This window comes from Sardina pilchardus, chromosome 12, assembly GCF_963854185.1.
Source record: "Sardina pilchardus chromosome 12, fSarPil1.1, whole genome shotgun sequence".
NCBI lineage: Eukaryota > Metazoa > Chordata > Actinopteri > Clupeiformes > Clupeidae > Sardina > Sardina pilchardus.
The window spans coordinates 23999480-24026116 of record NC_085005.1 but is presented as its reverse complement, the minus strand read 5'-3'; the positions used below and the strand labels follow the sequence as shown (position 1 = coordinate 24026116).

Genomic DNA, 26637 nt, shown 5'->3' with positions numbered 1-26637 from the left:
TCATTGAGTTTTTAGTCACAGACTAGTCACAGGCCAGTGTCAGATTAGGATTTTGCAAAGACTGTGGTCACTATTTACAAGACTGCTGCTAGATTCCTTCAAAGTATTTCCATCGTGCACTAGGCTATACGTCATCATCAACAGGAACTCACATGATAGGCTACTCATATCAAAGTAATTTTTTCGCGTTTCTGCAGCATTGTTTGATAGTGTGACATCACTAACAGATATAGAGTTGTTCTGTCACGTAGAATAGCCGACTAATAAATTATAAGAAATGAAATAACAAGTAATCATACAGGCTACAGCTGTCGCCTATTTTGCCCCTTCCGTTTTCGTGTTCGTCGACCGAGGTCACTATTGGCTTTTAATGTTCACGTCACCATTTGCATGAGCCACGACTGAAAAGACTTACGATAATATCAAACATGTTTGATATTGTCGTAACGGCAAAACTAGAAAAAGACTGACTCCGACGGACTTAAAACCGCTAAGATTGGCACCTTACACTGAACGATTTAGATGACGGGAGCGCGCCGAGATTCTAGTACAACTGGCAAGATTTCCGCCCGATTTTGGAAAAGTAGTCGCCGACTGTTAAAACAGACCAAAATCGTGCAATGTAAGCCAGCCTTAAGTTGTAATAACGTTCGGGAAACTTTGATAACCTGGAGCTAACGTTCTCTCCAGGGTATTAGAAGGTTACTGATAAACTAACCACAGGAGAACCAGCGGCTAACGTTATTTGCTTGCTGGGATTCAACCAGAATATAACGTTTTTTTCTTTAGTTGTAAAAACGTTAGGGGAACGTTATTTGTTTTGACAACCTGGAGATAACGTTCTCTAAACGTTATTAGTAGGTTGCTGAAAAACGAACCATAGGGGAACCAAAAGCTAACGTTAGTGAAAGTTAGCAGAACGTTAATTGTTTGCTGGGAGGTCGGGTAAACTGGCGAATTTTAAATTAAAAACCGAATTATTCTACAACATGGAGAGGAGCTCAGGAAAAACGTGTCTACTCCATCTGGTGCTCACTAGCGCCCCCCCAGAAATGTTGAACTTCAATATTTATTATGCACATTTTTACAACATTGGAAAACGTTAAGAATGTTTGTCCTCATACAGAAACCATATTAAAACAAACAAACAAAAATCCCCCCATTCATTTTCATACATTTTTGAAGACGCTCCAGGGAGCCACCAGGGTGGCGCTAAAGAGCCGCATGCGGCTCTAGAGCCGCAGGTTGCCGACCCCTGATGTAAAATGATGATTTTTACATCATTGAAAGCGGGAAGTCCAAAATTGAAATCCGTATTTCTCCCATCTCAAGGCAAAATAAGGAAATGATGCACAACCATTCAAAAACATGAATGGTTTTCTAAAGATACAAAGCTTAATGCTGATCGGTGAAGTGTCCCTTTTCCATTTGTAGTGACATTTTAGTGCTTAGACATATTTTCAGAGTGAGGAAATTGTGAGGGAAAACCAAAATAGCTAGATCAGACTTCCAGATATTGGACCATCACTTCTGGCTTACTGTCAACCATAGTTTTTAAACTTGCCAGAATATTAAGAAAATAACATTGACTCATTTTAAAACTAATGAATAAATGAATGACTCAAAATGTGTTTTGATCAAAATTGTCAAAAGTGTCAATGGACAAAATGTCAGATCTTTTCCCTGACCTGCTACGCAAACTTAACAAAACACATGCAAATACACAAAACACTTCAAGGAACTTACACATTACAGAGACATGCTGCAAATGCAACACAGACACTACAGAAATGGCTGTGCTGTATGACTATGCTAGATTAATGATTCCCTTATTTGTTACCATCAAATTGGGTTCGTAAAGGTTATATTAGAGAGGGTTAAAGCGGAGCGAGAGGCGCAAACGTTTGATAATTTCCGCGTTCTGTCGTCGGAAAGGGGAGGGGGGTTAAATCCCCCTTTAAGCAGACCTGTTAACATTCGAACTGAACTGCTTACCAATCTGACAGAGATCGATATTCCACTATAGGCCCATTCGGACGGGATTAGTTTTATGGGGGGACGTACAGTAATGCAGGTTTATCATATGACCTCTGTAATATAAATGTCCAATTCGGACGGGACTAGACATCTCTGTCATTTTACTTGACATGGGAGGAGTAACTACGTTTACGTTCTGCCGTCACATCTTCGTCGCTGTGCACGTGATACTTTGCGTCAGGTACGTGCGGCATTTTCAGATTTGAAAGACTACAAGTTGGTTAAACTAGCAAACGTTAGCTTTATGTTATGCCATAAGTAGTTTGAAATGGCTAACAATATCAAGCTAATAGGCAAACTAGCTAACGTCCTATTAGGAGCTACACAGCATGTCATGTTTTCATTCAGACTATGGTGGAATTGTTTTCCAATCAGGATGTGACGAAATATTACAGACATCTTTACAGAGGGTCGCGTTCGCACGGGATTAATATTACCTAAGGTAATTTCTCCGGACCGTTTTACGGAAGGTAAAAGTCTCTGTAAATGTCACCGACATACTCCGTTATGTTTACTGACATGGCGCGTCCGGACGGGACTACATTACCTGGTAATTATTACTTTACCTGATGTCACCCCATAAAACTAATCCCGTCCGAATAGGCCTTATGACGTCTTTGCAACACGCCTCTTTAAGCAGACAGGAACTGTTCGAATTTTGCTTCCATAGAGATGCATTACGTTGCTCTATCTTGTCAGTAATGAAGGATCTTTGGATATATTTGGGTGAATATTTTGTGTAGTGTACCTTTAACATTTTGATGGCATGATTCAGATGTTATTCCAGATCAATGTGTTAGCCTTTTGCTTATAATTAGCCTGCCAATTCAGATAACTTGACAACATTGACACAATGAATTGTTAGATGCACAAGTTTGTTATGTTATCACCTAAGCTCATTTACGAACATGACTATCTGACATATGGGAAATGTGATGGTAACTGCATTGAGCACTGTTATACCTTTGCAGTCTATGAGAGATTTATGCACCAATGTAACTCAAGTAAATAGATTTGTGTCTCGTAATTTAAATAAATATTTTAGAACTTAAACATGGTGTAAAAGTTATTTGGCTTGTATTTTACTTTTGCAATGCACAACATCTATTATTGAGTAAGATTTTGAAATGACAAAAATCAATCTCTAAACCGTTTTATGATCTATTGTGTCGTATTTGCAACGTTAGCACAACACGAAGATTAACGTGGGCTGAAAAAAACTCTCAGCTTACTGTTGTATCTTAGAAGGCCTTGAGGTTATTCACAATAGGACATCATAATCCACATCGTTCTGTCTATATGGTGAGAAACTAAATAACTGTGTTCCATTTCATCAAAAAATCATCTACAGCTAGTATATTCACAACATCTTTCTCACTGTAAGGAAACTGTAGTGCAAGTTGATGCAGTGTCCTGCATGTCCAAGTGCCCATGGGGACATGGGTCATACCATTGGGGACACCAGGGGTCATGTCAACCCATCCCAAAACCACTCATTTAATGTAAAGCGCCACCTAGTCAAAAATGAAAAAGCAAAAATGAGGCCTTGTAATCGCAAGTATCTCTTGTTAATAGGTTCACTATCCCCAGAGTGGGACTCAGCCCACTTCCATTGCCCCACCAGTGCCGTGCCGGGACATTGCAGGCTCAATGGTGTTTTTTGCTCCCAACGGCACCTTCCAGGCAGCGCAGCCTAAAATGCACTACCTTTACCCTATTCCCAACCTTAACCCCCTCAACCCTCATCCTACCCCTAAACTGAGGGGAGTAGTGCCTTGAAGGCAGCGCTGCCTGGAAGGCACCGTTGAGGGCAAATAATACCAAAGACCGACATTGCAGCCAGCCTCTGAGGCTCCTGTGGCTTCTCCCCCATCTAGAGCCCAGCGTGTTGCTACCAATGGCGACAGTCCTGCGCCTGTCTGCCAGCATGGCCAGTGTGCCTGCCTGGCACAAGGACTTAGCCTGGCATGCCCTCCCAGTGACGTAACACCTTCGGCGTTGCTGTCGCTGGTCTGGTCAACTGCTAATCGGGAAGGATTTCTGAGTTCCCGAAATCTGCGGAACTGCCCCCTTTGGTCGAGAACCAATCAACTTTGAGCAGCTCCAACGGCTCTGGGTAGAGGCGTGTTCAAGGCAGAGGAAAGAGTGTTGTTATTGGTTTAAACTCGGCAAACCGCTTTCTGACATCGACCAGTAGCAAATCGAGGCACTTAAAGGAGGCGGGTCAACCAGCACGTGGAGAAACCGTGTTAGCACAGGCACTTGGTCAGACTTAAGTCTCGCAGAGCCTTTCAAGTGGATGGCAATCAGGCTAACAAGGACTATTCTATGGGTTAACCTTACTGTTGGTTCTGTGGGCATTGTGTTGATGTGGTACACTTTGGTTAAATGTGTTTATGGTGCCCACATCCACTCGTTCGTTTCTGTTTTTCTTTAAGCCTTTCTTTTTAGCAGTTAAAGGCTCAGAGGGAGATAGGGAATATTGCAATATGGTCCATGCTGTTGCACATAGCGAAACAGGAAGTTGATAAGGAAGTGATGCTTTGCTTAAGAACAAGGGGATGTCTACCGGGACAACTTCAGTTTCTATATGACATCACCAAACCGGAATGATCTTGCACTGTCTTTGGTCTGTAGTTTGGCTAACTCACTCTGTTGTAATCAATTTCAGTCAATTTCAAAGACAACTTGCCCTTTCCAGTGTGGTTAACTCCTACGGCGGCGGTAGTTAAACCCTAGCCATCCATTACGCTAGCACGTTACCTGGGACCGGACACGGCCGTATACTGCCAGCACTAATGGCTACGCAGATCAGCATAACAAATGTATTGGACAGGTACAAGCTAGTCATCCAACACATTACAGAAGTACATCTAAATGCAAAGTGTGAAAGTTACTTAAACAGGTTCAAGAAATACTTAGGCTAAGATACAAAAACAGACAGAGAATGAAACATTACCAGATCAGAGGAAGATGACTACACACCGAAGTGTGGGAGCTCATGGCTAAGAGACTCCATGAATAATGTTTTGTCTACGCTTTTATAGGCTACAAAGTTTGTGATTGGTTCACACAGTGACAGGGGTTACATGAATGGAGATCACATGATGAGTACTGTAGGTGAAACTGAGACCATTGTTGTAGTGAAACCACTTGAGTAAATCAATCAAGACATGACAATACATTTGGTTACATTTCCTGGTCCAAGTTAACTTCTGAGGACTTTGGACAAACGTGTGACAGGAGGTCCACAATAGGCCCACACTCAGTAGCTAATCAAGAGTCCATATATGATTGAAAGGAATGTCATCAGCCTGGGAACTTAGATCCTTACAGACACTTGAAACACTGATCAAAACTTCTGACATGTTAAACTGACGTTAGTCACTAATTCACCACAAAATAAAATGCTGTCGTAGCTTGACGCACAGTAGCCTATGGTATGCCTACCTCTGAATCAACATGAACATGCATACAAGTTGCTAGAACTTTATTTTGCTGAGCTAGGCCGTGTATAGCTGACCATCCATTGTTACAATGTTACAAAATGCGCGATCTTATAAGTAAAGCGTCAAGCGTAGGCATGTATTAAAGAGATTTCTGCTAAAGACATTTTTTTTCAGTTGTCAAAAGTGGTGGGGACAAAATCTGTGATAACAAAAAGTGCTGGGTACATGTACCCAGCGTCCCCGGTTAAAATGAACGCATGCCTCCGTTTTAAAATAGCCTATAAATAACATTTTTAAGTACAGGTAGGCATATAAAATGTAGCCTAATGTCCATCTTGTCCATCTCTTTCGTCTTCGCCTTGACAACTATAGCCTATTCACGGAAATGCGGTCTTGTAACCGCTGAATTAATCTAATGAATTAATCTAAAAGTTGCCTATCGAGTCTTTCAGGTTGAACTGAAGGCTATTTCCTTCTGATAGGCCTACTGTAGGCGATTTTCTAAAACCATTTTCATTCATTTCAACAATGGTTTATTGAAACGTCGTTTGATTAATTTCGCCAGTCATCACCTTCATTTGAATGATTAAATGAGATTAAAGGAGTCGACTATTGGCGGATATGCAGTCTTGTACCCCTTACATTGATCATTAAATGCAGTTGAAATGCGGGTTGAAACTTTCTGCCACCTGGTGGTTGTTTGGGTACATTGCCTTAGCCTCAAAAACAGTTGGCTTGACAGCCTACGGCAGTGGTTCTCAAAGTGGGGTCCGCGGACCCCTGGGGGTCCGTGACGTGTTGCCAGGGGGTCCGTGAAAAAGTTTCAATGAGCCCGACGGACGCAAAGTGCGTCAAAAAACGCACACATTCTTCTTTCTTACATTGCTCCGCGATTATTAGTCATAGCGAGATGATACGTATATTGCACGAAAGAGCAGAACCGGGGCTTTCCAACGAGACTAAACACGTGTCTGTACGATCAAGTATGAAGTTAAATCTTAGTATATCATATTTACAGTCTATATTGCTCTGCGTTCACCCGCGCATCCAGAACTCGCTTGAATTAGGACTCGTGGTCGTGGATCCCGCATCGCACAGACATGACACGCATATCAAATGAAAGAGGAGAAGCAAAGCTTACCAAATACATCAATCATTTTGTATTATAAAATCAGACGAAGTGACAAACAAATAATAATGTCATATAGCTTCGGCTACCATAACTCTCGTTTGATTTACTCGTGAAACCGCCGAAAGATATGGCATGCATGTCAGATGAAAGAGGAGAGCTAGAGCTATCCACAGATACCAAATACAACATTCTAGGCCATAAAACAGACGAAGTGACAGCAAAATAATAACTTAATTTAGCTCCACTTACCCCATGTTTTTTGTGGCATAATAGCCTATGTTCATAATCCAACGTTATCATGTGTTTCTCTATGGCAAGTCACGTTCATAATACGGTTTTGAGATCCTAGCAAACTCCTGTATGGTATCCAATTCAAGACTCATACTGCATCCAAATTTGTTTGACAAATAAACACTTTTTTGCCTTTACTTTGTTCATTGCAATGCAGTAAAACAATATTCATCATCTCTGCACGTCATGTGTGCTACCACGCAAACAAGTCAGGTCAGATCAGCTAGTGTCACAAATATGGAGCGCAAAAAGTGTCAAAAAGTCATTTCTCAGCACTGTGGTGTGTGCCAAAAAAGGCACACACCACATTTCAGTAAATTGCTCAGCCCCAACGTATACCTCCACCATGGTTCTTATATTGCCATTTTCAGGGCAGTCAGGCCTACACAACCATGCAAGTCATTTTTAATCGTTGATTAGTAAATGTATAATTTAATTTACTCTATGACAGTTACCTCTGAATGAATAATTCATGCTGTGTTTGCACTGCAGTTTGTCAGTCTGTTTTTTTTTATTCTAAATAGAATCCCACCACTATTCATTAATGTGAGTGAACTACAGTTACACAGTAGGCCCACATTTGACAAAAAAACTGTTCCTAAGCCGTACTTTTGCATCAAAATGCCTATTTTAAGTGATTTGCATTAAAATGCCTATTTTAAACAATTGCGGTAACTGTAATTTGTGGTACGATGGGGGGGGGGGGGGGTCCTCGGAAAAAAATCTTCTCCATTAGGGGTCCTCGGACCAAAAAAGTTTGAGAACCCCTGGCCTACGGGATCTCTTCAGGATTTCCGCGGCAAAAAGTGTATTCTCAACCCGTACCCACTGTACAAAGCATATTTGAAGAAAATGTGAAATGGAAAGCTATTGGTCAGTTGGAGTCAGGACTCAAGCAATCAGGTTTCTTGTTGTGGTGGGAGGGAATACAGTAAAATATAAATATCAATGTGATAGCATTCTTTGAGCAGTCATACCTCTCATGACTCTGTTGATGTATACATGGTGATCATTCCCGGTCCGATTTTCCTGTCTGTACATTACATTGCTTTATTTTTCAGGCATTTTCAGCGGAGACGCTCCTGGGCAAATGATTTTTAATGAAAATAACAACACAGCTAATTGCCAGCTGCCCTTCAACTCATCCTGTTTGAACATCTCTTCTTCTATGACATCTTATGTGCTACTGTATGTGTTTGCTGCAGCTATAGTATTGTTTACAATGTGTGGAAACCTTTTTGTTATAATCTCGGTCTGTCATTTTCATCAACTTCACACTCCAACCAATATCCTTATTCTGTCTCTTGCAATGTCTGATTTTCTGGTTGGTTTATTTGTGATGCCCGTACATGTCCTGATTTGGATTGAATCATGCTCACTGTTTGAGCCAATATTTTGTTCCTTCTCTAATATGATTAGTTTCCATTTAACATTTGTCTCCGTATATAATATTTCTTTCATTGCGGTGGACCGTTATTTTGCCTTAAGTAACCCTTTCCTCTACTCCAAGAAAGTTTCAGTGTTATTAGCTTTTATTATAACAACACATGTCTGGATTGTGTCCCTGTTTTACAACTGTGCACTTCTTTACTTAAATGGGAATTTCAACCATGTATGTCCAGGTAGATGTCTTCCTCGCATGGATGAGCTGTGGTTTACTGCTGATGTTGTAATTGTTTTTATTTTGCCATGTGTTACCATTATAATTCTATACATGAAAGTTTTCTTCATAGCTAGAAGGCACGCAGTTGCAATCAGAGCAACATTACAGGACAGACAAAGAGTGAATGACCAGAGCAATGTTTACTCGTCAAAATCAGAGAGGAAAGCTGCCAAAGTCCTTGGAATTCTTGTATCAGTGTTTTTGATATGTTTAATACCCTATTATATTTGTATGTTACTATTTGATGTTTTAGCCCAATCATATGACCGTGTGGTAAATACCATGGTAACACTATTTTTCCTTAATTCTACTATCAACCCCATTATTTATGCTCTGTTCTATCCTTGGTTTCAAAAAAGTATGAAGTTAATTCTGACGTTCAGAATATGCAGGGCTGATTCCTCACTGATGAATGTGCTCTCAGAGACAAGGGGCTTGTGAGTTTTCTTCTGTCAGACATCTATGATGCCTTAAAGGGAGACTTCACCGATTAGCATTAAGCTTTGTATCTTTAGAAAACCAGTCATGTTTTTAAATGGTCTTGCATCATTCCCTCAGTTTGCCTTGAGATGGGAGAAATACGGATTTCAATGAAACCCATGAATAGGACTTCCTGCTTTCAATGATGTAAAATGATGATTTTTACATCATTGAAAGCAGGAAGTCCAAAATTTAAATCCGTATTTCTCCCATCTCAAGGCAAAATAAGGAAATGATGCACAACCATTCAAAAACATGAATGGTTTTCTAAAGATACAAAGCTTAATGCTGATCGGTGAAGTGTCCCTTTAACCATTTGTAGTGACATTTTAGTGCTTAGACATATTTTCAGAGTGAGGAAATTGTGAGGAAAAACCAAAATAGCTAGATCAGACTTCCAGATATTGGACCATCACTTCTAGCTTACTGTCAACCATAGTTTTTAAACTTGCCAGAATATGTAAGGGATAATGTATAGAACGCCGGTCATTATCGGAAAATAATTCCCGACAGGATTAACTGAACCCCGACGCGCAGCGGAGGGGTTTTGCTTCGTCCTGAAGGGAATTATTTTCCGATAATGACCGGCGTTCTATACATTATCCCGCTTATTATACGGCTACTTGCCAAAACGAGAAAAGAAACTCATCTCAATGTGTCTTTAGCAATGACTTGGCTACCGTTTCGTGGCTTCCGCAACAACTAGCGGAGTGAACCTGTTGCCATTGGCAGCGGTCATTATTCCTTCGGAGCGGTCATCTATCAAGAAATAATGACCGGTAGAACGTTGGGAAATCCCATTCAAGTCAATGGGGCGTTCTACTTGCATTGTGAAGAGCCGTGTAATAATAAGAAAATAACATTGACTCATTTTAAAACTAATGAATAAATGAATGACTCAAAATGTGTTTTGATCAAAATTGTCAAAAGTGTTGATGGACAAAATGTCAGATCTTTTCCCTGACCTGCTACGCAAACTTAACAAAACACATGCAAATACACAAAACACTTCAAGGAACTTTCACATTACAGAGACATGCTGCAAATGCAACACAAACACTACAGAAATGGCTGTGCTGTATGACTATGCTAGATTAATGATTCCCTTATTTGTTACCATCAAATTGGGTTCGTAAAGGTTATATCAGAGAGGGTTAAAGCGGAGCGAGAGGCGCAAACGTTCGATCATTTCCGGCGTTCTGTCTTCGCAAAGGGGAGGGGGGCTAAATCCCCCTTTAAGCAGACCTGTTAACATTCGAACTGAACTGCTTACCAATCTGACAGAGATCGATATTCCACTATGACGTCTTTGCAACACGCCTCTTTAAGCAGACAGGAACTGTTCGAATTTTGCTTCCATAGAGATGCATTACGTTGCTCTATCTTGTCAGTCATGAAGGATCTTTGGTTATATTAGGGTGAATATTTTGTGTAGTGTACCTTTAACATTTTGATGGCATGATTCAGATGTTATTCCAGATCAATGTGTTAGCCTTTTGCTTATAATTAGCCTGCCAATTCAGATAACTTGACAACATTGACACAATGAATTGTTAGATGCACAAGTTTGTTATGTTATCACCTAAGCTCATTTACGAACATGACTATCTGACATATGGGAAATGTGATGGTAACTGCATTGAGCACTGTTATACCTTTGCAGTCTATGAGAGATTTATGCACCAATGTAACTCAAGTAAATAGATTTGTGTCTCATAATTGAAATAAATATTTTAGAACTAAAACATGGTGTAAAAGTTATTTGGCTTGTATTTTATATGGTGAGAAACTAAATAACTGTGTTCCATTTCATCAAAAAATCATCTACAGCTAGTATATTCACAACATCTTTCTCACTGTAAGGAAAATGTAGTGCAAGTTGATGCAGTGTCCTGCATGTCCAAGTGCCCATGGGGTCATACCATTGGGGACACCAGGGGTCATGTCAACCCATCCCAAAACCACCACCATTAATGTAAAGCGCCACCTAGTCAAAAATGAAAAAGCAAAAATGAGGCCTTGTAATCGCAAGTATCTCTTGTTAATAGGTTCACTATCCCCAGAGTGGGACTCAGCCCACTTCCATTGCCCCACCAGTGCCGTGCCGGGACATTGCAGGCTCAATGGTGTTTTTTGCCCCCAACGGCACCTTCCAGGCAGCGCAGCCTAAAATGCACTACCTTTACCCTATTCCCAACCTTAACCCCCTCAACCCTCATCCTACCCCTAAACTGAGGGGAGTAGTGCCTTGAAGGCAGCGCTGCCTGGAAGGCACCGTTGAGGGCAAATAATACCAAAGACCGACATTGCAGCCAGCCTCTGAGGCTCCTGTGGCTTCTCCCCCATCTAGAGCCCAGCGTGTAGCAAATCGAGGCACTTAAAGGAGGCGGGTCAACCAGCACTTGGAGAAACCGTGTTAGCACAGGCACTTGGTCAGACTCGAGTCGATGGCAATCAGGCTAATTAAGCATTATCGCACGAGTGGGAGTGGTGTTGTTGGCCAATATCGCCACGGCTGTGGTTCGCCGCAGGCACGAAGCCGAAGGCTGAGTGCCGTAGGTAACTACAGCCGTGGCGATATTGGCCAACAACACCACGACCACGAGTGCGATAATGCTTTTATACAACAGTTCCATTGCCAACAAAAAAAAGATACCCGAGTGCATTTTTAGGAAGGATAATTATTATTTGCCATCGTTTCATTTAGCCCAGTTCCTCCGCTATGCGAAGTAGACCTAGCTCAGAACGCTTGTGGTTGCTATGCAACTGCTAAGTCTGGTTAAATCAAAGCGAAGAATCAACCGTCGCGGAGTGATTATTAGCTGTGAAGAGTCACCCGTGGTGATATAGGTTAATATCACCACTGATAGAACGTGTCTCGTCCAATCAGATATTGCTAAATCGTTTGACCGGACATAACTGTTGTATAACAAGGACTATTCTATGGGTTAACCTTACTGTTGGTTCTGTGGGCATTGTGTTGATGTGGTACACTTTGGTTAAATGTGTTTATGGTGCCCACATCCACTCGTTCGTTTCTGTTTTTCTTTAAGCCTTTCTTTTTAGCAGTTAAAGGCTCAGAGGGAGATAGGGAATATTGCAATATGGTCCATGCTGTTGCACATAGCGAAACAGGAAGTTGATAAGGAAGTGATGCTTTGCTTAAGAGCAAGGGGATGTCTACCGGGACAGTTTCTATATGACATCACCAAACCGGAATGATCTTGCACTGTCTTTGGTCTGTAGTTTGGCTAACTCACTCTGTTGTAATCCAGCTACATAATGATCAAGCCATTTTTCTCCACATACAGTTCTGGTACAGGCTGTGTCAAGGACAGCTTGACTCTCAGTTACACTCATCTATGTTTTGTGTCAACTCCTCAATATCCTCTGTTAATTTTGCCTGTTCGCTTTTATGGGGACAATCTTTTGCCCAGTGGTAAGTGCTTTGACAGACAGCACAGCGTGATCTTCTCCCGAAGTTATCTAATGGATTTGAGACTGGCACAGCACTTGGAGAACTTGTTCGGGTATCCCATTTCCCAAAACGTGTGTAGTAAGCACAATCCAGATCACTTGAGGCACTAGCCCCCTCTGGTGGCAAATTATCGCCGAAGATTCGCTTCAATTCTGATTTCATGCTATTGAACGTAAGGTCTGAGCAAGCGGTAAGTGTCAATTGTTTATCTTTAACACCAATCCCTGCTGTATCAAGCAGCTTAAAAGCTAACACAGCATCTGGAAGCTTCATTTTTAACTTACTCATCTCAATCCTTTCGAATTCAATAATGTAGTCCAGCGTCGAAACATTACTTTCTCTTTTGATGTTGTCGAACTCCGCTCTCTCTCAAAAACACGGTATCCTATTTCATAGTGACAAGGCGACAATTTGATATCGACAGGGCAACCGCCAAGGCTTGTTTGTTCTTATCTAGCTCGGTAACTAGCTTCCAAATTTCAACTTCGTTTTTCCAACTTTCATATGACTTCTTCTCATCAAACAAAGGTGGTACTTTGTAGTTTTTCGACGACATCCTCTGCTACCAATGTTAACTCTAATAAACGACAACGAAGGGTATACAACTTATAACTTTACTGGAGCACATCTTTACACATACGCTGGTATCGTCTCTCTACAGACACCCTACCCCAGGCCCACGCATGCGCAGTTACACTTAACAGAGGTTGAACCTGCAAGTCGTCTCATTACCCCTTTCATCACTCCCTTTGGCCTCTATTCTTTTAGGAAAATGCCATTTGATTTTAAAAATGCCCCTGCTAGTTTCCAGCGGCTCATGAACATTGTTCTACAAAGTTGTTTTGGAAGATGCTGTTTTGTGTATCTTGATGATATATTCACATACTCCACTAACCTTGACCAACACTTTGCAGATGTTCAGACTGTGTTTAATTGTCTCGGAGATGCAGGCCTCACCCTTAAACTCAAAAAGTGTCACTTCTGCATGCCAGAGATCAAGTTCCTTGGACATGTTGTGAGTAAGGAGGGAGTGAGAGCAGACTCTGAGAAAACAGAGACAGTGAAAGCTTATCCAGTTCCCACTAACCTGAAGGGTTACATGTCGGCAGTCCGACATCCTGCCAGTCCGACATCCCTTTCGTCCGACATGCCGCTATTCAGACATGGTGTTATTCCGACATGCTGCCAATCTGACACATTTTAGTACCCCCATTCCGACAGTTTACAAATCCTATTTTTTTCCACGTCAATTTAACGGACCCTATGAGCCCAACGGACGCAAAGTGCGTCAAAAAACACACCCATTCTTCCCTGTTACATTGCTCCGCGATTAGTCACAGCGAGATGAGACCTATATTGCATGAAAGAGCTCAGAACCGGGGCTTTCCAACGGGACTAGACACGTGTCTGTACGATCAAGTATGAAAATAAAAATAAAATCCTGAATTTAAATGATATCATATTTACAGTATATTGCTCTGCGTTCACCCACGCAGCCACTGCTCTCGCTTGAATTACTCCGGGACCAGGCATCGCACAGACATAACACGCATATCAAATGAAAGAGGAGAAACAGAGCTTTCCATTGATACCAAACACATCGATCCTTTTGTGTTATAGAAACAGACGAAGTGACAAACAAATAAGAATCATATAGCTTCGACTACCGCTACTTTCGTTTGATTTACTCGTGAAACCGTGGTTAAAAAGATACAGCTTGCATGTCAGATAAAAGAGGAGAGCTAGAGCTATCCACAGATACCAAATACAACCTTCTAGGCCATAAAACAGACTAAGTGACAGCAAAATAATAACTTAATTTAGCTCCACTTAGTCCGCGAATAATGAGACAGAGAAGAAAACTTGCCATGTCTATAGAACTGCTTTCACTTCCCCGAGTCGTGCACGCTGCACGCAACAGACACATAACCATATCAAGAAGTCTTCACAATGACATTTTAAATGTGAATCTTTATTATTTTACACAATTGGATATAGTTATGACATTAATAGCCTATTAATGACCTCATGTCGGAATGGCACGTTGTTTGAAAAAAAAGTTAAATACCGCCACTGCGACCATGAAAAAAACAAATGTCGGAGTGGTGGGACTTTTTCCCATAAAGAGACATGCCTCCACTACGACAATTGGACGTCAATGTCGGAGTGCTGGTATGTCGGAATGAACGGCGGTAGCCAACCTGAAGGAAGTTCAGCGCTTCCTTGGGTTAGCTGGATGGTACCATAGGTACGTGCCGAATTTTTTTTGGAATGCTTTTAAAGGACATTTCAATGGACAGCTGAGTGTCAGAGGTCATTTGACACCCTCAGAATCCACTGGGCGTTGCCCTGCTGAGTTGTTGCTCAGAGGCAAGATCATGGGACCGTTTGACAGGGTGTTACAGCCTCATTCACATTCTAGAGCTCTGCGAGATCTGGAACATCTCCGGTTGCTAGTGGCCAAGAACTTGATGAAAGCTAAAGAAAAGCAGAAAAGAAACTACGACAAAACTCGGCGAGAAATTACATATGGCAACAAAGAGAGAGTGTGGATGAGGGCTTATCCTTTGTCCCAAGCCTCATGTGGTTTCTCTGCAAAGTTGGCTCCTAAATGGGTAGGCCCCGATAGAGCTGTGACAAAGCTGGGGCTTGTCAATGATCAAATTGTGAGAGAAGATTCTGGGGAGGAATTGCACACAGTCCACGTAAGCCACCTTAAGCAATGCTTCCCCACTGTTGCTGAAGTTGACCGTAGAGAACGGGAGCAACTTCTGAAAATCTTTTCAGAACCAGATGTGGATGATGACTTCTTGGGTTTCAATTAGATTCTCCTTCTGATCAAGTTGTCTTGTTTCTGTTTTTTCTTATGTAGCCTACCTATTGACTGTTTTGCAATATGGGTGGTCCACTTTTGTCCTTTTTTAAGAGGAGAAGAGTGTTACAATCAAACCTGACCCCCTATAATAAAATTGTTTACTATAAAAAACATGGTGGCTACATCCAGGAAACGCCCGGCGTCTATTAATGACAGTCCAGGTAACAGTGTCCTGCCCTCTGTTATCCTCTCACATTTCCTCTACCGGTGTCGGTTGTGTGTTTGGTTCGCTGGCGTTTCCCTGCGACTGCTGAACGTGACAACAGGTAGTGTGTTTTGTCTTGGGAGAGCGGCCTGGTTTAGTCTTTGTCTGTGCGCTCGAGTAGGCCTACTGTGATCACCTAGCCTTAACCCTCTAAGCGCCACCATCGAGTTAACTCGACAAGATGCGGTACTGGATAAAACGGCCGAGTTGGTCAAATTTCGTTCAAACTCCCAGCCACTAGTTGGCAGACATGTCAAACTACGTCCCTGACTCAGAATTACGTCATGGTTCTATGCAAAATTTCGAGCAAGGGCACTTTAAATCAGTGCGAAATATCAGCTGAGCTAGGTCGCGTGTGAGCCATTGTATCAGAGCGGTAGTGTGAACGTAAACGAGTATTAGCATTAGATAATCGTCTAAACACATCAAAAAAGTTTACCAGGAATGAAGTGTTGGGTCTTCTGTTCACTGACAGTGATTCTGAAGGGAAATATCTGCCTTCAGAAGATGACAGGGATTTGTTTATTCACACGCGTCTCTGTCTAGCAAGCAATGCTGCAGCTGGACTGGACAACGTAGAGATAAGTCCTACACCAAGCACAAACGTGGATATTTTGCCCAATGTCAGTGTTATGAACAGTATTTCACCTGTGGTACAGTAGGTGTTCATAGGGAAGTTAGCAGACCCTCATCAGACGTGTTAGTTGTGTGGAGAATGAAAGTGGCGCCGGAGCACTGCCTTTTTATCGCGCTAGCCATCCGTCTTCACGTCTTCCATGTGCCTCTCCATATTGCGAGGACGGTAAACGTGATGAATAGCCTTTGTCTAATACTAATGGGTATATTGGTATGGAGGTCGAAGTGTGCATAGGAGAGCTGTGGGGCAACGTAGCAGCAGTATGTGAGCAGAGTCGCAACGAGAATGATTTGAGAATAGAGCCATGCTGATTCACTCCACTCGGGAGGCGTGCGTGGCAGACCTAGGCTGTCATCAGACAAAATAGGCTACAGGTGAAGGCAGTGTGGGGTAGTTTTCATAAAATGCTTAGTAATGAGAAGTACCATGAAACAGCAGACCCTCATCAGAAATGTTAGTTGTGTGGAGAACGAGAGTTGCGTCGGGGCACTGTGTTTTTTTATCGCGCTAGCCATATGCTCCCTCAACAGTGACAGTGTGCCTCTCCATAATCGCGAGGACGGTAAACGTGGTGGAGCCTTGTCTTGTCTAATATCAATAGATGTGTTAGACGAGGTCGACATGTCCATAGGAGAGCTTGGGGAAACGTAGAGGCAGTGTGGGGAGAACTCGGTTTTTAAGTGATGATGTAATAATGGGATAATAAATAGTTTTCTGGGTTAGAAAAATGTTATTCTCCATAGACAGTCAAATAAACTATTATTTTCCGCTATTCTGACTAGCCTTTAAGAAAATTGTCATCTTATACGGACTTGTTGCCTCAACCTAATCAAATCTATATTTTTCGCGGAAGCCTGGACGTTACCCATTCATATATCATCTGGCTGCATAGCTACAGTGATTACTTTGTTAAAGTTTAGCGATTTTGTTTTAAAACCGCTAAAACGAAGGTGCGAGTTCTCTCCACTGGGCCGGCGCACGTGGCAGATCTAATTGCTGCCGTCAGACAAAATAGGCTACAGGTGTAGACAGTGTGTAGTGGGTTTTTATGTTATGCCTTGCAATGAGAAGTACCATGAAACACTACAAGAAGTGTCACCTGGATGAATAGGGATTCATTATCTTTACAGCAAAAAGCCTGCCACAGAAATTTGCATTCCCATCATCTTGCCATTTATTATTTATTATTTACACTATTGATTTAGGCTACTATCTCCCTGACCATTTAGTATGGCACAATGTGTGTTCTTTTTGTGTGTTCATGTCCTTGTGATGTGCATGTCAACTAAAAAAAAAAAAAACTCACAAAAATAAACACAAAGTGGCAGATCTAAAGGCCATAGTCAGGCAAAATACAGGTGTAGGCAGTGTGTGGTGGGCCTTTGTGTTGTGCCCTGCAATGAGAGGTACCACACCATGAAACACTACAAGAAGTGTCACCTGGATGAATAGGGATTCATTATCTCTACGGGAAAAGGCCTGCTACATAAATTTGCAGCATCATCATAATTCCCATCATCTTGCTAATAGTAGCCTATGATGATTTACTATTTCCCTGACCATTCAGTATAGTACAATGTTTGTTCTTTTTGCGTTTTCATGTCCTGGTGATGTGTATGTCTGTCAGCAAAAATATTAATAATAATAATATTAATATTTTTATCATAATATTAAAAAGAATTATGAAAATTCAAAAATCCGGATGGCCGCCACCATATGACGTCATTATGACGTCATATGTAGGGTGACCAGACGTCCTCTTTTTCCCGGACATGTCCTCTTTTTGAAACCTAAAAATGTGTCCGGGCGGAATTTCAGAATCGTCCGGGATTTTTTTATTCTAGCCTAACCTAACGTATTTTCACCGAATTTGCATCGCTCTCTCTTTCATTATAGTAATCACGCCCTTCCCCTACAGTTCGCTTTGCATTGAAGTGTAGAGCCTGACCTTAGAGCTACCGTCATTGGTCGATATTCTCGGCCTAAACATTTAATTGGTTATTCACCTCATCAGCGCACACTTCCTTGTTTACCACTGGCAACCAGCTGGCAACGCGCAAAACTATCCGGCATCTTCAGCCATGCCGAAACGCAAGTGCAAGTTCACTGACGAATTGAAACGTAATTTCCATGTTTTCATCTCGGTTGAGAACAATGCAAAGCAGGCAGTTTAGGAGGACTGAAAAGTATCAGCCATTGGACAACTTTTCAACTTTAAAAATGTCTCATTTTGTGCAATTAGGTTTTATTTTTTATTATTTTTGGTTTAGGCCTACCATTGTGACTATACTTTACATTGTATATCCTACAAATGTAGGCTAGTTTATTTTTGCACATTTAAAACTTTCAACTAGCCTACAAAATAGCCTTTTGAGGCAGTGTTTTTCTGTTAGTGTTGGGCCAGCCAATAAAGGTCATTATCATATATGTGACGTTCCACGGCAAAACCAGTCGCTTGTCGCAACAGGCGTTTCTGAGAAAAATGGCCATTTATGTCACTTGTGCTAAAATCGTGGATTTTTTTTTGTAAGTGTTTTGAAACAGTGGGAGGTCTACACTGTACGGCCGTGAATACATTTCGCCGAAAAACTGACCTTTTGTAGTCTAAAAACGTGAGTTTGTTGAGGTGAGAAAGTTAGAGGAAGCAGGAAGTTAGAGGCGTCTCGTTTTTTTGCCCCTCTATTCCAATATTTACGGTAAACGCACTCATTGACAACCACCAAGCCATCCGCGTGCTATGTCGTTGATACAAGTACCGTAAAACGTGTAATAGCAGCGACCTTACAAAGCGTTCGTGAGTGTTGAGCCGACGGTTAACTTCAGAGGCAGATTTCTCCGTTTTTCTATTGGCATGACAGGATGAAGTCAACTCCTTTGAATGTTTATATTTCAGTAATATGACGTTCAATTCATTAGATATAGGTATCGTTTTGAAGGTTGATTATGCCCCTTCCTGAAAACGTAATAACTTTGATTTTGAAAATTTGGACATTGTGACTGATTTCGCCGTGGAAGGTCACATATCACCATGTATGTTGACACAATTGTATGAATGCACGTGTTCATGGGTGCATAGCCTATGTGACCCAAATACCCCCCCCCCCCCCCCCCCCCCCCCCCCCCGCTGAAGTGTCCTCTTTTTTGCTAACTCAAATCTGGTCACCCTAGTCATATGCACGTCATATGCACGTATAAAGCACGTAAAGTCACGTCACGGACAGTCAAATCCGATCTGGGGTGCGTTTCTAGAAAGTGTTGTTTGCTAACCTGCGTCGCAATCTTGGGAGTTCGCTCCGTCGTTCATGAATTTGGTGTTTCTAGAAAAGGTAGTTCAAACTCTCAATCGCAAACAAGGACGCAAAGTTTGGTCGTTTGAACTACTGCCCCTGGGCAGTCGCACCTGTGTCGTACCTTGGGAGTTCCAGTTGGTGATGTCGTCAGTGCAAGATCGCCTGACCAAAAATCACAAGCGCCCAACCAAAAATCACTAAGTTGTTGTTTTCTTGTGACTCAATGATTGCGCTATACTGTAGGCTAATATAAATTAAAATACCGTTGGGCTCATTCTTGCTACGTGTGTTACCTTGCGTTCATTTGCGTGTTGGTTTGCGTATTGGTAGGCTACTGTTATGATATTTACAAACCCTCGGATTAAGCACACCGTTCATTAGTATAGTGGTTAAGGCAGGTGGCTTATCATCACAACATCGTAGGTTCTTTTCCCGTATGCATCACACATGCTTTTGTTTCTGACTAGTGAAACGTGGAAATAACCCTAATAAGTAATGTCGTGGAACTATTTTAACTGATGTCGTGTTCCTGGCCACTCGATGTAAAGCAATTAAATATATTTAGGGTCTAACCTATTGTTGTGTGTGGTAGCCTATGCCTGCTCTTACTCAAAAGTGACATGAGAGGTAAGATGCGAACTTGGGCCGCGCGCGCAATGTACTGACATGCAATAGCTGAACCACCAGACACCGATTTAGTATTGTGATCATTTGTAATTAGTCTAGGCCATATATATTTTGTACCGATATTTTTTAGATATCTCACACAAATAAGTACATATATTGGACAGCTTAAGCAAGCTGTTTCATGTGCTTGCATAGGTTTAAGTTTTTTCCTGATAGCAATGATAATGCCAGCATGAATCACTTTGGGTTTAAATTAGACACGTCGACACATAGTGGGTGTCTCTCAACATCCCTCCTCGATCCTCGGTCCTCTATCCCATTGTTGCCGCCCCATCATTCAGTGAGGACGAGGATCGAGTAAGGAAAGGAGGATCTATAAAAGACAAGTGATAGGCATCCAGTGACAGAGAATTTCTAGTGGGTGGGGTATTATACGTTTACACTTTTTCCACCAATGAAATGTGCCGCTGCGTCCTCAACAACGTTGTTGGAACAACGGTGTTCGAACTCCGGAGGTAGCGAATTGCGACACAAGTACGATGCTTTCTGGAAACAGGTGTAACACTGTCGTTGTTTGATCGCAAGTTGCATCGCACCACGGTGGTTTAACAACGCTGTTGCTAACTCTTCTAGAAACGCACCCCTGAGTGTTGTTGGGAGCTGTTCAGACTGAGACACATCTGTCCATATCCGATACGAACGCGATATGAAACTACCTCCTGGATGTGGTTTGCATAAATCGGATTGCATGTGACCTGTCACTGTTCAGACTTCAAAAGTGACATCCGATTCAAATCTGAATGGACTAAAAATCGGATTTTGGCTGGCAGTCTGAACACAGCCTTAAGCTTAGTTCACACTGGCAGTCGAAATCCGATTTTTTGCTTATCTGGATTGTATCTAGCTTGAATTTTTGGTAGTCTGAACGGCAAAAAACCGCATGAAATCCATCCAATGCTGATTCGCACCACATACGGAGGTGGTTTCAATATCACTTACTATCGGATATGACTCAATCTGAACAGTCGAACCACTTGAATAGGATTTCAATGTGCCCCTTTCGTCATTTGCACTGCAACAAACAATTGCAACGTAATTCTGAGTGACGGAAGTGATTGATTGATTGATTCAGCGCGTGCGCCAGGGCTACCAGCAAAACAAAAACCAACGTTAGACTCAAGTCATCATTTTATGGTGAAACATGGAAAACTGTAACGTTAAGGGTGACGAGGTATTTGCGCCACGGCTACGCATAATAAGTTGGAAAATATCAAAAATAAATCCACTTTTATCCATGACGACTTGGTTGTGTACAACTCTGCCTAATGAATCCAGGTGTGTGTAATTTTTATCGGATCTGAGCATTGCACGCCAAGATCGGATGTGATCACTTGCAATATGCAATGAGAACAGTCAGTCAGAAAGATTAGGTTCTTATCGGATATGCAAGACATCCGATTTCGACTGCCAGTGTGAACTAAGCCTTATAGTCAGGGTAGTCAGGAACATCTAACCTGTTCACAAACTTGTAGTCTATTTCTCTTAATTGCAAACAGGTTTGTTTGGGTTCACCCAGGCTAACAAGCTTGACAATCATACATTAAAATGGCAATGAAGCCATTACAGCTGCCTGAGATCTGATAAACGGGTCCATACCGCACCTAATAGGCGGAAGTACGGGGTAATGTATGTAACAGCAATCATTATCGGTATAATAAGTCCCGACAGGACAAACTGGACCCTGATGTGCAAGTGGTCTTCCTGTCATCAATATCACCACTAAAGTGTTTATGGGTAGATGACATGACATGGCTTTTTCACCGTCACAGAAGATAAAACACAATTAATTTCACATTTTCACATTTTAAAATACTGTAAAAGGTTAAACATTTTCTTGCTTTACATGAATTTGTTGTTTTAATACCTGAGTTATTTATCGCTTTTTCAGAACTTTGAGCCAAACCTTACAATTGTCCTATGGTGTGATGGTAGACAACATAATTATATAAATATTAACTTTTATAAATAGAGGAAATAATGTTTCAAATTTTTAATGAACGCTCCTGGCATAATTGTGCAAGTGTCTATTTTACTAAGTGGCAATCACTTTTCCCATACATACATTTCTAAAATGGTAGGAACTCCGTAAAGTTCGTCACAGAAAAAAATGTCCTTTGGTGTTATGCAATAACCTGATGTTAAGTTGGCCAAAATCATGGACAAATACATTTAGTTGAAAGACCCCATTCAAGGTCATGTGACTGAAGACCCCAATGAAGCCCTGGAGCAGTTAACATGGTGAGAATTTCTCTCAGAGTTGCTCAGATATTCAACTATGTTTTCAGACCACTGAAGTAGTTAAGTTTTTTTGTCCTTTGGTGTGACACCCCTAAATGCCATTTTTGTATTAAAATTTGTATTTTTAACAGCAGGACTATGTAATATTATGCAAGTGCATGATGTCAGTTGCTAATGACAGCTCAGTTAGTATTAGCATGGTCATTAACTGCCACAACAGCTTAAATGTCCTTTGGTGTGACAGGAAATGTCCTTTGGTGTGACACTTATAATGACTTAAATTCAAATATTTATTGCTGTTTTAGAGACGACATACAATGTTCTGAAGTGTTACTAAAGCAACTATAATATAAAGTACATAAATCTAAAACTTTTTTTTTTATAACAGAAAGAACCTCCCTGCAGGACCTGTGGCCCAACCTGCCCTGGAACTTCCAGTGTTGCCACCAACGAATAGAATGTCATTGTAGATAATTGTGTCAAGTATGATTAAAAACTGCTCTAACAGCTGAAAAAACAGCCTGACCAGCTTAGGGTGGTTTGCTGGTTGACCAGCTTGTTAACCAGCTTGTTTGGCCACCCTATGATGGTTAACCAGCTATAGACCAGCAAAAGTCATGCAAAAACATACCTGCAGCTTACGATGGTAATTCTGCTGGTTTTGCTTGTCGTACCATCTCACGCTGGTCATTTTAGTTGGTGTTGCTGGTCTACATTACTGGTTTTTACTGGTCATGCCAGCTTATGTTGGTCATAGCAAACCAGTATGGCCATCTTACACCTACAATGTAAAGCTTGGCAGGCTGGTCACCAGCATGACCATCTCACACCAGCGGTATCCCACACGACAGGCTGGTCACACCAGCATGACCAGCTTCCTTAGATGGTCACGCCAGCATGTCCACCTGGTGGCCTAACCAGTTATACCAGCAAAGACCAGCAATAGCTGGAGGAAAACCAGCAAAAAACAGCTAAAACCAGCTACCAACATCAACATGGTTTCTTGCTATTTTTCAGTAGGGATGTTTTAGATAGAGTGTACTTCATGAATGTAACGCAATGTTTTAAAATGGAATTTCCCTATTGAGGATTATGGTCCCTCTTTTGGCGATCAAAAACGGATGGTCAGAAGCACAACGTTTATAGACATTAAAGGCATGGCAGTCCACATTCACTAATTTAATGGTGTGATTTTGTCAGGTGCTGGACACAAAAGGGTTGTTCTTATGTCTCTTAATCAGTCATGGGTGTGTTTTGGGCGTAACATCCTTTAAAACAATGAGAATAATATCTATAATTTCCTTCAACAGCAAACAATGCAACTTCACACAGCACATTTGAAGGAATCTGCATGCACACAAGACTATATGGAACAGGGATTCCACTAAACCTTGCTTTACTTGTGACTAGCAGAGTTTAGCCTACATGCATCTGCACTCACCTATTATTTGAACTCATAGACAAAGTGAAACTTCACCGTGGTTTCATAGTCGACAAATTAGTTCAACACAGTTAAGTACTATTACTATTGACTGACAATGGGTTATCATAAAAAAAAATAGCCTGGAAAAAGCAACACTTATCCAACAAATGTCCTCCTTTATCACTGTTACAATAAACACTACATATATTCTGACTCACTTCATGCAATAGCTATCTTTGTCCTTCAGTGTGACATTTTGTCCTATAGTGTGACAAACATAAAACAACAGAAAAACATCCTTAATTTCAAAACGTACTTTAAAAAAAGCCAGGTTTGGCATGAGGGGAGCTCCAATAATGGCTCCTCTTAGATAGGTACAATTTCAAACAGTTTTGTAAGGTTGGCGGAAAAAAATGTATCGACATTCATAGGAAAAAGTCAATCAAGTTCATCTATTCGTGGTGAAAATGATTGTAATTAGAACTTTTAAGTGAAATAAATATAATTTTAAGAAAAGAATGATTTAATAATGTGAACAATTCTGTTTCATGTATTTTTTAATGTTATTCAATATCATTTCTTAGTACTTTTTAAATGTCACACCATAGGACACATTCACAGTGCAGATGAGTGTAAACGTGGAAAAAATAGGTGAGGTCATTGACGAAATGAGTGACCACTATTATTTTCAGAAACTACAGTTTCCATACTACATAAATATTTGTATTTTTTCTTTAAAAATTATGTTTTCCAAAAAAAACACTTTTTCTTGGCCAGATGTCAACTACCCTTATACTGCTGGGTCTTTCTGCTTTATACCATGTGTTGATAGGCTAGTCTTACTGATTTGTATTTTCTTGTTTTTGTAGCCTATACTACTCTGTGGTTTGACATACAATTTACAATAGGGACACACTTCCATCAGATTGAGATTTTGTCCTTCTTTTCTATTCAAACAAAGAACAACAGTTAAAATATAAGTGACATTCACTAAACTTTATCTTTGTACTTTCATATCCATCAGATGAAAACACATACACTTTATTTGTTGATCTTGAGTGTCTTATTCCTAACACATAGATAACCTCCCTTCCTAACACATAGACTTTGAAATCCTCCTGGGCCTGTGGTCTCTGTTGTTTTCATAGCCTATAGTAATCCCATAATAATAGCTGTCATTAATCTTTATCTAATTTTACACTTGGTGTAGGACATAAATAGGGTAAGCACCCCCTGACTCCCTCACTGCAGTGCCTCCTCATTTCTACAGAATCAGGATGTAGCACGACAGTCTCCATCAGGACTTCCATGGAGAGATTTGCTCTCATTTTGCATGATCATTCTGTTCGCAAACTTTTCACAGGGCCAATGAATTTTAGCACTGTGGATGAACTGGTACCTAACTCAAATGACACATGTGAAAATGTTCAGTTGACGGGTTTATCTGTGGTTCTTTATATATGTATGATAGCGGTGATTATTCTGACCATCTGTGGGAACTTGGTTGTGGTCATCTCTATCTCACACTTCAAGCAGCTTCACACACCGACAAATGTATTAATCCTTTCTCTTGCTGCAGCTGACATGATGGTGGGAATAACTGTCTTGCCGATATATTTTATATCTAATCATTTTTGTATGCGCATGGACAGAGCATTTTGTTATTTCTATCTTCTGTGTTCTTATCACTTTACCTTTCTGTCTATTTATACTGTATCATTCATTTCACTGGATCGGCTGTATGTTTTAAGAAATCCATTCCAATATTCAAACAAAGTCACATTCAAACTGATTTTTACAGTTAACTGCTTAAATTGGCTAACTTCATTTGGTTACAACCTCGCTTTCATATACATTATCTCCCTCAACAATGGAATTCTCTTCTCTGATTGGCTGATGGGGTGGCCATTAACTTCGTTTATACCACTGCTTGGTCAAATTTCCTATTGTGATGCGCTATTTGGAACGTGCATTATTTTTCTATATACCGCACGGCTATGAAGTAGTTGGTTTTTTTTGGGCTTATTACACTTGAATATCAATTCGCCAATGTGAATGTAACGGTAAAAACAGCAACGTTGTATCTAAGACAGCGGCAATATAAACGAAAATGATAGTAGTGGTATAAGCGGGATAATCAACTCCGCGCCCTGTGCGTTTATAGGAAAATAATGCACTTATCGAAGTGTAAAGTCCCCTCCGCCTGCGGCGTCGGGTCCTTATTACCACTTCGAACGTGCATTATTATGACCGCCGCTAGCGTAGCACCGGAGCGCATGAAACTTGGTGGGCATGTAGCCCCAGTAGAGTTCTATGGAAAATTTTCGTTTCGTCCCCGGGGGTCACTCCACCCCCGCGCTGCCCCCGCCCGAAGCCCAAAAATGACAGTTTTTCCTACATAACTACCTGAACCGTGGCACCGAGGATGACAAAATGTTTATGGTATGTTGTTCTCTAGAGCTTGCATCAACTTAGCTTATAACCAGTCATTTGTGATTTGCCCCCCCATCGTAAAAATTGAAAATGCAATGTAATATTGCTTTAATTGCCCATATCTTCAGATGAGATGTTATGAACTGCACCAAATTTCATGTGTATGATTAACCTGACACCCTCTGGGAGTAAGCCAAGTTTTGTGGAATTTCATCCATGGGGGGCTATAAAATAAATGGATTTATGTGTACATTCAGGACTGTATACCCATCGGCCAGTAGATGGTGGTATTATCTGGAGTCTAAATCCCCCCCTGGGG

At 41.2% G+C, this 26637-nt stretch overlaps 2 protein-coding genes across 2 annotated transcripts in view; both read left to right on the top strand.

Annotated features, from left to right (window-relative positions):
- Positions 1-7999: 7999 nt before the first annotated feature.
- LOC134097410 (trace amine-associated receptor 13c-like) lies at positions 8000-9013 on the top strand. The gene has a single exon (XM_062550288.1). It carries the CDS (start codon positions 8000-8002, stop codon positions 9011-9013), a length of 1014 nt encoding a protein of 337 aa, XP_062406272.1.
- A 7660-nt stretch (positions 9014-16673) lies between these two features.
- The window catches only part of LOC134097409 (trace amine-associated receptor 13c-like), a 13817-nt gene continuing 3853 nt past the window's right edge, over positions 16674-26637 (top strand). The window contains exon 1 of the mRNA XM_062550287.1: positions 16674-16894. Coding sequence (XP_062406271.1) covers positions 16674-16894 — 221 coding nt within the window. The remainder of the gene's footprint in view (positions 16895-26637) is intronic.

Bases quoted from the DNA above. Each gene is read 5' to 3' on its own strand.
- LOC134097410 (XM_062550288.1), top strand. From the start codon at position 8,000: ATGATTTTTAATGAAAATAACAACACAGCTAATTGCCAGCTGCCCTTC.